The following is a 13,787-nucleotide window of genomic DNA, read 5'->3' on the forward strand; positions in this document are numbered from 1 at the left end:
TCCTCCTGCTTATGCTCTCTTTCTCTTTCTAAATAAATGAAATCTTAAGAAAATAAATAAATAAAACCTTGACCAAAACATGGAAGATTAAAAGCAACACTGAGAGTTTGAGAATTTGAAGAACTAATATTCTAGACTGTAGTCAAAATGGACAAGACATATGGAAGAGAAAGGGGAGGGTCATTTATACTTTAGAGGAAGAAGGAAATGATAGCCCTACTGCCCTCCCCCTAGAGTAATCTGATAGCTCTCCAGATATGCTAGGGGGCATGAGTACTAAGGAATAAGATGAGATCGCAATACCATCAATTAAACATTTTTCTCATTGCTCATGGGCCCTCATCCGCAGAGCAACCTTTATATTTGGTGTTTACAATACCTAATAATAACAAGGGCTCTGCAGAAGTCACAAAATATCATAAAATATAAGCATAGATATACAAATATCATAGTTTTTTCTTTTGTCCATTTTGCTTAGTGTTGTCTCTTTTCATGCAGTAAACACTCAGTAAACATTTATTAAGCTGGCATATTGATTTCTGCTTTTTTTTTTATTGGATTAATGAGACTTAGTTTAGTTTGAAAGAGCTTTCTCATCATCCAGGCTCCATTTGACACAAACAGGAAATGAATTTGCTTCTCCCTGTCCAAGCCCAGTTCCTGGCAAAATGGAGCCCCTCATTGCTAAGCTACTTTTTTTTTTTCTTTAGAGATATTGTAGCTGGGAAGTTGGCAGCTTGCTCTTTCAAAGTGACAGCTTTCAAAAAGTCTACCTAACACAGTTTAGCCTAATTCCAAACACACCAGAAAATGGATTGTTGAAAAAAAAAATCTCTCCTCATGAGCCAGCTGCCTCCCTGTCCTCCTACCCTTTCCCTAATATGAAAAAAAGTAGATTATTTTCTCCTTAGGTTGTAAAAATATTCTTCCGAGAATGATTATACCTGTCATAGATGGAATCTTGAAATAAGTTAAATGTTTAGGTTCATATCCTAGAAATTCCCTAGTGAACTGAAATCTCCTTGCAATCTTTGGTAATATTATTACCAAACTGTAGGCATAAATACTGTCCATGAGGAAGTAGGTTTGTTTATTGTTGAGACAAGAGGATAAAAGTTCCTCTTTCATATTTCTTTTGGATATCCCGAATTTTAAAGTATCATTAATTAGAATGATTAAAATTAATTTCTTAAGCAGCTTATTGTTTTTTAACTGTTGCTATTGAAATGTCCTGTACCATAAAATGTATAAGAAATGCTCAGCTGCTCAGAGGAATCTAGAATAATAAGTGAGATCAGGATCTTCTCCAGGGATGGAAATATACCTTATCTACTTCTCCTCTCACTAGAAGCATCTCAACTGCCTCCAAACGTGTTTCCTTCTCTCCATTTGCTCTTTACCATTGGAATTACCTTCATGAAACGTAATTCTGATTATATCATTTTGCTATTTAGAATCCTTTGCAAGTCCTCCTTTATCTGCAGGAGAAAAGGTAAGGTCTCAGTGTACCTACTGTAACAGATCCCTGCCTACTTTTCCCAGGTTCATCGCCTTCTTGTCCCCATTACTTGATGTGCGTGGTTCTCTCTGCTAGAAATACTGTTCCCATGCACTTGTCTGCCTGGAAGACTCCTATTCATCCTCTAGGACCCAACTCAGATGGTCTTTCATCATAAAGCCTTCCTCGCCCTCTTTCCCACTGTTCCCATACCATATCATTCCTTTCTCTGTTCTTTCACTGCAACTGGCATAATTTCTGTAACAGTATCTTTTCCACTGAATTGAAATTTTATTTTCTGTGTCTATTTCATCCAGTAGATGGAGAGCCACTTGAGGCCAGGGATTGGCTTACTCATCTTTGTGTCCTCAGAGAGAACTTAGTGTACTTCCTGACACATAGGTAGCAATCATTAAATGCCTTTACACAAACCGAATCAAAGAATGAATTGGTTCTATACAACATCATTTTTTCATCATACATAAATGCCTTTCTAGTTCTTTTAAGACCCCTCAATCCAAAGGAGTTTACTCTGCACTTAAGGGAGAGTGGTAATTAACTAGTTAATTAATTGCTTTGGTTCTGACAGGGGTGGGGTGGGAAGGAGAAGGGATGCTCAGAAAGGCACAAGACCCCATTAGCCTGAAAGATTCTAGATGTCTCCTGGATTTGACTTTTTTTAGAGATCCAGACTTGCTTTCCAGTTTGCATTCATCACATTAGATCTGCCAAGTAAGGATTGTAATTACTACTGCAAAGGATCACCTATGGTTAATAACATAGAGTCAAACCAGACCAAGAATATAAGGCTATCTTCCAGAACATTACATCTCCTGCTAAAATAACCTTTGAGACCAGGAAAGCTGTAGAGAAATTTCCAGAAACAACCACTAAACATTCAGAAGAGTCTATTAGGAAGAGATGCAAATCCAGCATTCTGAGGAGATTTTCACATACTTTAATTGGCTACAACTGAGTTCAGAAGGGGGCATTAACTACCCTTAAAACACATGAGGACGTCAAACATTGGCACTGACTGGTTTGTCCCATCTCTGGGGTCTCACTGTCACCTCAAATATTCCCTTTTGTTTTCTTTTTAATATCATGCTGCTATATGGGAAGTACCTTATGTGAGTTTATACATTTTGAAATGCATGCTAAAGTCATTCTTAACCAAATATTCACAAAAGCTGTGAATTAGGGTATCATTCATACTCAGTGTACATTATATCTATCTATCTATCTATCATCTATCATCTATCCATATATCTCTACTGCCACAGAACTATTTGAAATGAAAAATCTGCCATTTATCCTTTTTCTCCTCTTTCCTCTCTGCCTTCTCAGTCAGTTTGGCAAGAGCAGCTTGCTGAAACTTTTGGAAAAGGTTTCCATTGAAACAAATGAGGAGAGTTTGACTTAGGACTTTGTGAGCCAAAGCTGTCCTCAGACAGGAGCTCAGGGAGCTTCAAGCCCTCTTGGTCGCCCCTAGGGGTCACTGCATAAACTGCAAGAAGACAGCAGCTAATCACACGTGACAGCCTTCACAGGGGATGACTTGGGAGAAACTGATGTATTTTGTGTCAGGAAACCTGCTTTTGGCACAATTAAAGAGAAATGTGAAATGTAAAGAATACATAGGAGACAGTTCTTGATCACATGGTTTGTATACTGGTATTTTTCTTCCATTCTACTCATCTAGGAGTTCCCCCATGATACCTGGGTTCAGAGATCCTATCCTCAGTGTGTAGTACTTAGCTCACCTGTGGGAGACAGATTAAATGAAGGCATGTTTTTAAAACCTGGAGCCTGCTATTAATAAGATTATAATGACTCTAGACCGGATGAGTCACTCAATTCTCAAATGATTGACTGTTCATTCATTCTACAAAGTGTCATTGGACACTCACATTCCTCTGCCAAGGCCTGTAATAGGTACCCCAGAATGTCACTTGGGCTATGGACACATATGATTGCCAAGCAAATGACGAATGATTTTTCAAAATAATTCTCCACCCGTGCCTCCAAAAATAAATACACAGAACACAGTAATCCCAGATTTTTACAAAATCATCCTACCTACTCAAATTATCTGTTAGTTCTGATTTCTTATGATCCACATTTTGTTCAGATTTCAGATATAAAGCTCCTGCAGGCTGTTAATGTTCCCCTTCGAAATAAGTGTTCACTGGGGTGGGCTCCTAACCTTGTAGGGTATGATATCTTACACATTCTGAATTAATGAGTACTTGTTGGTTGACTCCCATAGACCAAGTGTCTCATAGACAGTAGTTATTTGATCATCATGGCAACTGTCAAGTAGGCATTACTTCCATTTTCTTGATGGAGAAACTGAGGCTCCCCTGGGTGGCAAAGTGAGTAAGTGACAAATGAGGAACCAGAACCTAGTTTTTCTGGTTCCTGAACCAAGGGGCTCTTTGCTACATCTCACTGCCTCTGTTCACATTTCTCCTCACTGATCCTATGCCTCTTTCTCTTTCTGTTCTCTGTGCCCACATCTTCCAGCACCCTGGCCCCCATTCCACAGGGCCAAGAGACCTGTCTGCCAGAGGGGGATTTTGCTAAAAAACGGAATATACCAAGGTATAATAATTTGCTCATAACTGCTTGATAGTTTGATGTCTGCCTGCTTTCCAATTTTATTTGCTTTCTTAGAGAAAGAAAAGAAAAGAAAAGGAGAGGAAGGAATAAACCCAAGATTGGGCAATGAAGGAGTGAACATCAGCTACTTACTTTGACCTCAGTTTCCCCACCTTATAATGTGGGGATTTAGATGAGTTGATTAGCAAGTCCTTTTTAACTCAGTTTTGTGGCTCTAATGGTGGAGTTGTAGGGAATGCAGCACCCCACTGGGAGAGAGAGCTCAGAACTACAAGTTCACAAGTCTGTCCCAGCCCTTCCACTCAACTGAAGAAGCCCTTTGGTGAGCTCCCCCGTCTAAATCTGCATGGTACCTTACTGGGTGGTACTCGATATCTCTGTTTTCACAGTTGGACAGCAAATTGTCTAGACATGATAGTAACACAATCAAACCTATCTGCAAGGTGCGGGCAGTTCTCTGATTTGTTCTTGCACTGTTCTTTCCCTTTGCTTTCAACTGCTGATCTCCTTCTGAGGAAGCAGATTAACCATGTACTATAGGGTGATCCTGGGCATCTGCCTCCAGCAAGTGGGTGTTCACCTCCCAGTGAAACCAAGTGCAGAGTACCCTCAGGAGCAGAAGTGGGCTTGCTGCATGAGTGCTACTGACAAAAAGTGGTCCATGCAAGATGCCATTTGGGGACATGAGTCTGAATGTCCCTGCTATGGCCCAGGGGAATGGTGTCTGTGTCACCAAGCCACTGCTGGCACCTGGGCTCTGTCACAATTGACAGGACTGAGTGGAGGTCAGCTGCTGGCTGCTCCTCCCAGAGCAGGTCCCTTGGGATCTTGGAGGCGGGAGCAGGGGAAGCAGCTGGCCTCACCTGCTCACCAGCCTGCTCTGGAGAGACGTAGAGGGCTTCCATCTCCATTACTGTCAGAGTCTGGCATCTTTTGCCAACTCTGAAATTCACAGCAGAGGAGAGAGGAGGGAGGAGGGAGAGGGAAAGAGGCACAAGCCAGACAATCAAAACAGCCACAATATTTTGGAAGTGGAAACTTCCAGCTAGAGAATATTTTTAAAAACAGAACAGTAGCGCTGGAAGAGGCATCCACTGAGCCAATGCCCTTGTTTTCTAGAGGAAATAGCTAAGAGGTAGAAAGGCAAAGTGACTTCCCTGGGATCACAAAGCTATTAAGTGGCAGAACTGGGACAAGAATCTGGATCTTGGGGCCTTTTACCACTGAAAAGAAGGCTTGGGAGTCTTTAATACCAGACACTGACAGGGGAGCCGCTTTTGTGGGAGCCTAGTGGAGACAAAGGGTGCTGACCCAACCAGCACCTGCAGGGAGGAGCAGATGGCCGACCCTGTACCTTGCAAATTGACACCTCGGGGCACCAGCCCCTGCAGTTCCACAGTGGGGAGGTCATCCTCTGCCGCATTGGACGCGTTGCGGGGCAGGGCTCTCCTGCCTCCAAATGCAGGCTCCGAGGTCTCAGACATGCTCAGTTTCACAAGCTCCTTATGGGAGAGAAAGGGAGACACAGAAAAGGAATGGGAGACAAGTTACATTTGAGACAAGGATTCAAAAATAGAGAAGCAGACATATCTGTGTGGGATAGCACATTTTGAGTTTCACATAAATAAAACTTGAGAAGTGGCAGTAAGGATTAGTCTAATGATGGAGTATAGTTCCCCAAGGATCTCGGGGAGATTTCTTGTTTGTCAAAACACATGGAAAGCAGAAGAAAAGGGGCTTATCTGAAGAAAGGAAAAATGTAAAAGATTTTAGAAAGCAGGGTTCCCCCCATTATCCCTAAAAGCAGTATTTTTGTAAGAAACGTTTATTGTCATATACCCATACATATGTCCATTTCATATAGACTTAAGAAGGCCTAAGTCACTTCTAAGAATAAAGTCATCCAACCATGTCCAGGTAAGTGTTCATTTTTGCAACTTGATTCAACCAATGTTTAGTGAGAGCCTACTATGTGGCAGGCTGTGATCTGGGCACATCAGAGAACAAAACAGAAGGTTGTTGACCTGGGGGTTCCAGTCCAGTGAGGTTAGGGTGGAGGCCACACTTTGCAGAAGTAAACAGGAAAGGGTATAACAAGGTGGCAAGTGCTTTGGAGCCAGGACCACACAGAGCAGGAGAAGGCAGATGGAGTCTGGGTGGGTGAAGAGGGTACATTGCGATTTTGAATGAGGGCTATTAATAGCCTTTCTCTAAATGTACTTGGTCAGTGGTGTGAACACTGCCTTTGCTCCAAGCCTGCTTCCCCTTCCTCTGGAGTTTGCACAGGCAAGAAGCCAGCTTAAACACCACACACCTCACTGTCAGACCCCATTCAGTACTTGTTGACAAACTGACCAAATAAAGGGAGCCCTTGTTTCTGGCCCAAATGGAGCTTTCACCTGGATCACCTGGATCACGCAGTCATGACTCTTGGTTATTTGGCTCTTTTCAAAAACCAAGCACACCCTCAAAAGATGAAGAGCCTCCGCTATAAAGGCAACCAGAGTAGACTGTTCCAGAAACATGTTGAGCAAAGGCAACACAGCTGGAGACAAGAGAACCACTTTCTAGGTAAGGTATTTGGTCTGGGAAGGAGACAGCAATATTGGCAAGCATAAAGTCTGAATCGGTTTCCATAAATACCTACAGACATATTTACAAAGTCTCCAGTGAGCTGAGGGGACAGGGAGAAAGGGTTAATGATGGAAGGAAGAGTTAATGATGGAAGGTAAGAAAAAGCCATCCTCTGGAGGAAAATAACCCCCAGGTGGGCTTAGGATCACTAAGGGAGGGGAGGGTCTGGGGGGAGAACAGAGTAGAGCAGTGCAGTAGCCTGTTGGGAGAGAGAACCCAGAAAGCAGAGAGCTGGGGAGCCCCAGGTGCTTGCCAGGTAAGAGGAGCCTGTGCAGGTGAGAGCAGGTGGGCAGAACCCTCCTCTCCATGGGTCTTGGAAGCGGGGGTAAGTGCTCAAGTTTAGCTCTTGCATTGGGAAGGGGAATGGGGATACAAGAGGATGAGGAGCCAAGACAGGCAGGTGTTCTTACCCCCCCCCCCCACCACCTTTTGTCTCATCCCTCCACAGTTTTCTCCACTGAGGAGAAGAGAGCTCCCTTGGGGGAGCCCTCCCAAGTCCCTCATTCCCATCTGGTGGCCTTCTTGCAAGCAGAGCCTTCGGGAAATCTCGAAGGAGTGCCTGAGAAGTCCCTGCTTGGATGGAAGTGGGGCTGCATAGGCGCGGAGATGGGGGCCAGGAAAGGCAGTGGACAAGTGGGGGCGCCTCTTACCCCTGTCCCCTATACCCAGAGAGCAGCAGACGCCTGAGGGATCGCAGAAAAACTCCAGGGCAGGAAGGCAGGCGCAGCCGGGCCCCTTGGCTCCTGGGTGCAGGTTTGCGGTGAGGCCGGTGGGGAAGGGCGGCTGCTTACCTGCGGTCCCGCCCGAGGTGCCCTAAGGCAGGCTGGCTCTGTGCAGCTCAGTGATACTTCCTCAAAAGGACGCAGGAAAAACGACAAGAAAGTTGGCTCTTAAATAACTTCCTAACAGCCCCCACCCTCCACCCTCCCCTCCCGTCCCACAGGGTTTTCTCCTCCCCCTTCTTGACAGCTGGAGCTAACAGAGCAGCTTCTAGGACTTTCCACTTATTTCTGCCATCCCGCGTTATTCTGGCATGAGCCCCTCCCCCGACCCACGCCCCCCTTACTTCGGAGTTCCTAGCTCTGGTTCTCCTCACCACCCCCACTCTGATTCTGCAGCCCCCTGCAGAGGCCCCTCACACCCTGCCTCCTCCCTTTCCTCAGATGGGCTGGAAGGGTCTTCCTCCACATGGCAGTGTCCCCTCTGGGGATTCTGAGGTTGGCTGCTTGGATAAAGGGTGGGTCTCCCTCTGGCAGACAGTCACAGACAGCTGTGACCATGCATAAAGCAAGAGGAAGGTGTCCTTCTTGTGTCAATAAGGCTGAGGGGGGATGGTCTGTGTTCTTGCGAGCATCAGCCACCACCTAACTGCAGGATTTCCCACAGGAGGGGAGGCCCAGCCCTGGGGAAGATGAGTAAATAATTTTAAGTGTCACAAAAATTAGAAAATAACACTTTTTTCCCCTGAAAACCATTTTGGTTTATCTTCAAATAACTGGAGAAATAGAAAAAATTTTCTTCTATGTATATATATTTTTTCTGATTCTTTGTCTCTGTAAATACTCCTATTTTCAGACAGGGCTATTTTTAACCCTTTTTACTGTCTTCAAATTTCTGACCTTGCCCCTTGATCTGATTTCATAGAGAGAGGGGGAAAAAAAAAAGACCACTGGTTAGGAATTCTCTAAATTTTCTGCTACCAATCTATGAACTTGTTTGCAAATGCCCATTTTTCCCTCTTTCTTCCTCTTACTAAAGTGGTAAATGTTTCCAGTCACCCCTTTGTCCATGGCCAAGTGCACGGGGCCCTGCCTTTTTGCCTGTGGTCTATGTCACCTTGTCCTTCAGGGTCTTGCCGTACTGCATATCTATTTGTTCTCCTCTATCTTCAAGCTCCCACTTGAGCAGCTGCTCCCCACCAGCACTGATGCAACTTCAAGACAAGTCTCTTCAGTACTTGCTCAAACCTTCCCTGGGCCCACATGCCCCAGCTCTTGCTCCCCTCCCTCCTCTTCATTGCAAGGTTCTTCCATCTGACATCTGCTCCATCGTTCTGTTGAAACTAGCTCAAGGTCACCAGTGACCCATGCTAAATCCAAAGGAAAGGATTCTTTTCTAATTTACTTAACATTTGGAGACATTGAACTTGGGTGCTCTTACCTCGAAGGTCTGTTCCCCTGGATTCTGGGGCATTACACTCCTCTAGGGCTGCACGCACCCCCTTGGATAAATGTGGCATTCCCATCGTTCCCATTTCCCATCTGTATCCTGACATGTCCCAAATCTAGGTCTTTTGCCATGATCTTTTCTAGAACCTCAGATTCCCCAATGTAAGTGCCTCCCAACCGTCTTGGCATGTCCCAGTGATAACTCACACTCATCATGTCTAAAATGAGATGTGTAATTTCCCCTGAAAACCTGGTCCATCTCAAAAGTTCCCTATCTCAGTGAATGCCACCACCCTACTTTCTGTTGCCAAGCCAGACATGTGGTGTTGTTCTCGGCACTTCCTTCTTTTCCTCCCCTCAACCCCCAAATCCAATCCCTCAACAAATACTTTCTATTCTTCCTCTTAAATAGCTCTCCAATCGACCCATCCACTCCCACTCCCACGGTGGAGGTTCAGACTCCCGCATCATCCTCAGTTGTCAAAATCTCCAGAACCACCTACCACTTCCGATCTTGACTCCTCCAGTCCGTTCTCCACGCTGCAGTGAGAAAGAGCTTTGAGGGGCTTAAATCTGGAATCAAATTCTTTGCACAAGCTCTTCTATCACCACTTCCGTTTGCTCTTAGGATAAATTCCAAACTTTGATTGACTGGGTCTCTGCAATATCGGTCCTACTTTGTCCTCCATCCCCATCTCTTTTACTCTCTCTTGCCTTCTGCAATGGACGCTCACTCTACCCACCTCCTGCCCGCCCCCACCAGCCCCCTGTGGTATGCTCCAGCCCCAGTGATTTCCCTGCTTGTACCACTTGTACCGTGGCCAGAAACACACTCCACTCCTCTTGCCTCTTCTCACCACTGGACTATTTCTTATTCACTCTCCAGATCTCAGCCCAAACTGCACATGTTTCCTGCAGGAGGTGACCTTGTCCTGGTGCTTCTCACACAAAGCAGCCACTCTCTGTCTCCTTGTCTGTACTCCCACTAAACTGCATGAGAGTAGAGACCCTAGCTGGAGTTCCCCAGGGATAGTCTGCTGACCATTCGATTACTCAGAGCCCATCCTTTCTTTCCATGCTCTTTGTTGAGTGCTAAAGAAGGACCAGCCTACTCTGGTAGTTCTTTTGGCAAAAATCACGCCTGAGTGTCCAGGATTCCTAGAGACCCCCTTGCCCATGTGGGTCTGGGGAAGAGCCAGGCAGCTTGGCTCCCTTCAGATTAGGTGGCGCAGCTGCCAGGCCCCCTGGATTTCCTGACTGTATGCATTCAGGACAGATTTGTCACCCTCACAATGGCCACCTCAGTTCCACTTTGGGCCTGAGACTCACTCACTATTGTGTGACTATATACACGTATTAAATAGCATTCTAACTTCCCCAAACCACTGACCCAGAAGAATTAAAAAAGCAGTGGCTTTCCTTGTGCCTAAAACTAGTGTCAGTAGGAGAGTGTCTGAGGACACCAAGCACAGAGATGTTAAGATGTTACAGATGTTATAAAAAAGTCAGTCACATTTCTGTTACTGATATTACAGAGCCTTTCCTCATAGCACGGGGGCTTAGAAGTCAGAACAAAGTTTTGTGGCCATACTATGAACCTTGAACTGTGCCCCTCCCCAAATGTGACTATGGTAGAAGCAGCTGGATGAACAGACTCGGAACTCTCTGATGCCCTTTGTTTCTGAATGTTTCTTGCCCGGCATGAAGGTGGCACACTACAGGTGTTTAAGGAACGTTGCATGTGGTATCTAGCTGGAGGAAAAGAATAAAAAACAAACAGAAAACACCTTGGATATTTTTAAAAGAGGAAATTGAACACAGGGGTTTGGTTACATGGGTGCCAGAAGAGACCAGAAGCCAAAGAGGGAAATCAAGTCAACTCAACAGTTAGCAGCAGCAGGGGAGTGGTGTCATCCCAGCACAAGGGTTAGGGTTATATGGCAGGGTCGTCACCAGAAACCCTGTCTGTCTGAGGTCAGGAGGGAGGGAAGAATGACTCTGGCTCTTCTCTTCTTCCCTTTCTACTTTCCCTCCAGTGTCTCTCATTTGCTCAATTTAACGAAAATCAGTTGATAAAGGAGTCTGGGTAACACAGTCCACAAAGCTGGCACCACCACACCGGGGTGGAGATCACCCCCAGGTTGGATGATTCACCAGGCTGTCATCCTCACAGCTGTGATTTATTGCGGCGAAAAAATGAAAATCCAAATCAGCAAAGGAAAAGGCTCATGGAGTGAAGTCCAAAGAAAGCCAGGAGCAAACTTCCAAGAGTCCCCTCCCAGTGGAGTCAGACACACGGTTACATCCCCCAGCTACGAATGTGACAACACACGTGAAATGTTGTCTACCAGAGAAGCTCATTAGAGACCCAGTGCCCAGGGTTGTTGTTGGAGGCTGGTCACACAGGTACTCTGCTGAGCATGTACCAAACTCCAGACTCACAGAAGGAAAGCAGGTGCTCAGCATAAACCGTGATCTCTGTCCAAAGAGCGTGGGCACAGAGACCCATGCTCATCAGTCAAGGAACAGTGGGACTCCTGAAGTCCAAGGTCCCAGATGCCAACCAAGGGCTAGCCATTTAAATAAGGCTTTCTGGGGAGAGTAGTCTCAGGTGTGCTGTGTTGACTCCTTTCTCCATATCGCCCACCCTGTCCCTTCCATGCCCCCACACACACCCAAAACAGAGTAAAGCAAGGACAAAGTGAGGAGTGGATCTCAGGGCAAACAGTTGCAGTGAGATCAGTCCCTCACTCTCCCTTCTAGACATTGCTATCAGCGTCATAGTAATGGCTTGGAGCAAGAGGAAACTCTCAAGGGAAGGTCCTTGACTGGGGTAATCCAGGTTCCGCACACACACTTTCTCTGGCCTCACTGGCTCAGGCTGGGACCTCCGAAGAGGTGTACATTCTCTTGGAGTGCATAAGCCCTGGCACATTCTCACTTTCCTGCAGCTGAAGAAGCCACGATCCTGGTGTCCTGTTGATTGAAACAGAGCTGCAATTAACTCCTCATTGCCTGTTCAAGGGGCAGGGCAAGAATATCTACACCTGTCACTTAGGGATCCTGGCTCCCATCAGAAATATGTAGCAACCTCTGGAAGCCTTAGGTGAGCAGAAGGTGCATGGGATGGGAGGAAGAATTCCAAGTTACCTTACTTTGACTTGTTCAGTCTGAGTTCTCATTTCTAGGGTATGGACTCTCTTCTCTCTAGATATATTACCATCTCTCTCCTATTTGGCAATATCCAAAAGCAGACTATTTGTTCAGGGAATGACTTTCCTGGCAAACTCTATTTTGATTTATATGCAAAACATTACAACCCAAACAAACAAACAAAAAGTCAGTCACGTCTGGACCCTGCTGGTTTTTTCCATTTGAAACAAGACTTGGATTTTGTTGGTTATAGATGTAGTTGCACAGGGAGTGGATATAAATAACAACGAAGTTGCCAAAACCTCCAGCATAAATGATCAAAGTCCACCTCTTGGGGAAGACTTTCTCCTCCAGTGACCTTGAGTCTTAGGAATTGGGGGGAACTTTCCACTCCAGGAGAGGTGGTGTTGGGGAGAGGATGGGAGGGAGGCTGGATGGAAAGTTTACAATCACGTTCCAGCCACCAGAGTAAGCAGTCAGTAAAGGAGAGTGGGCCTCTGCATCCATTCACGTCTTGATAGAAGCCTCAGGGGAGTCGTCACAAAGTCTGACAATGACATTTAAAGCCACGAGAAGGAATTTATAAAGCACCATCACATCTGCCTCTGTAACAGGACTTGGATTCTGAGAAAGGACTGTTCCTCCAAAGGTTCTTTCCCTCTTCTTTTAGGAGAGATGTAAATGCGCACCAGTGACAGTTCCAGATGGCAGATGCTTCTCCTTGTTTCAGCTTCCCTAGGCATGACCCGCTTGCCAGCATTCTGCCATCATCCTTAATCTACATTCCCAGGAACAGCAGATTGCTAGGTTCGGTCTCCTCATGGCAGGGTCCTCCAGGAGGGCCAATGGAGGAATGCAAGATTTAACTAATGCACTGTGAGCTTACCAAGTACATATCCTTGTCTTTACTATTATCACCATTTTTAATTTTGGTAAAATATACATAACATAAAATTTATTGTCTTAACCATTTTTTTTAGATTTTATTTATTTATTTGACAGGCAGAGATCACAAGTAGGCAGAGAGGCAGGCAGAGAGAGAGAGGAAGGGAAGCAGGTTCCCCGCTGAGCAGAGACCCCAATGTGGGGCTCGATCCCAGGACCCTGGGATCATGACCTGAGCCAAAGGCAGAGGCTTTAACCCACTGAGCCACCCAGGTACCCCTGTCTTAACCATTTTTAAATGTGCAGTTCAGTGGTGTTAAGTATATTCACAGTGTTGTGCAACCAACCTTCAGAATTTCTTCATCTTGCAAAACTGAAACATTATACCCATTAAATAATTGTGTGTCTGAGTGTGTATGTAAGGGTGTTTGTGAGTATGCACCTGTCTGTGTGAGTGCGTCTGTTTCTGAGTGTGTATGTAAGGGTGTTTGTGGTTGTGTGACTATATGTGAGTGCATTGGCTTTGTGGGTGATTGTAATTGTTGAGTGTGTGCCCATCTGTGTGAGCATATGTGCAGGGACAAGGGAGGACAGAAGAACTGCCGCAGGGATGGATCACTGTGTGGACTCTTTGAGATGGGTTTAGCTTTGGGAAACTCTCCATTGGCTTCCAAGCACCTCCTGAGTTCTGACTGGACTTAAGGAGACTCCAAGAGAGCTTTGTACCCTTTAAAAGACTTTATAAAATATGACAAAAGTTACCTAGAACTAGATCTCTTACAGATGAAGGACTTCAAACTTGAGGGGAGATTTTGTAAAATGTTGAT

The 13,787-nt window shown here is 45.4% G+C and overlaps 1 protein-coding gene across 2 annotated transcripts in view; it reads right to left on the minus strand.

Moving 5' to 3' along the window:
* Window positions 1-7,590, minus strand: part of F13A1 (coagulation factor XIII A chain) — a 167,188-nt gene extending 159,598 nt beyond the window's left edge. Inside the window, exons 1-2 of one of the 2 annotated variants that reach the window (XM_046004210.1) lie at window positions 7,546-7,590; window positions 5,475-5,622 (exon numbers count right to left, since the gene is read on the minus strand). In XM_046004210.1, the coding sequence (XP_045860166.1) occupies window positions 5,475-5,604 (130 nt within the window). In that variant the 5' untranslated portion in view covers window positions 5,605-5,622; window positions 7,546-7,590. Of the gene's footprint in view, window positions 1-5,474; window positions 5,623-7,404 lie in introns of both variants that reach the window. The other variant, XM_046004209.1, reaches the window with a different exon arrangement.
* Between the last annotated feature and the right edge of the window lie 6,197 nt (window positions 7,591-13,787).

Source organism: Meles meles, chromosome 5, assembly GCF_922984935.1.
Source record: "Meles meles chromosome 5, mMelMel3.1 paternal haplotype, whole genome shotgun sequence".
NCBI lineage: Eukaryota > Metazoa > Chordata > Mammalia > Carnivora > Mustelidae > Meles > Meles meles.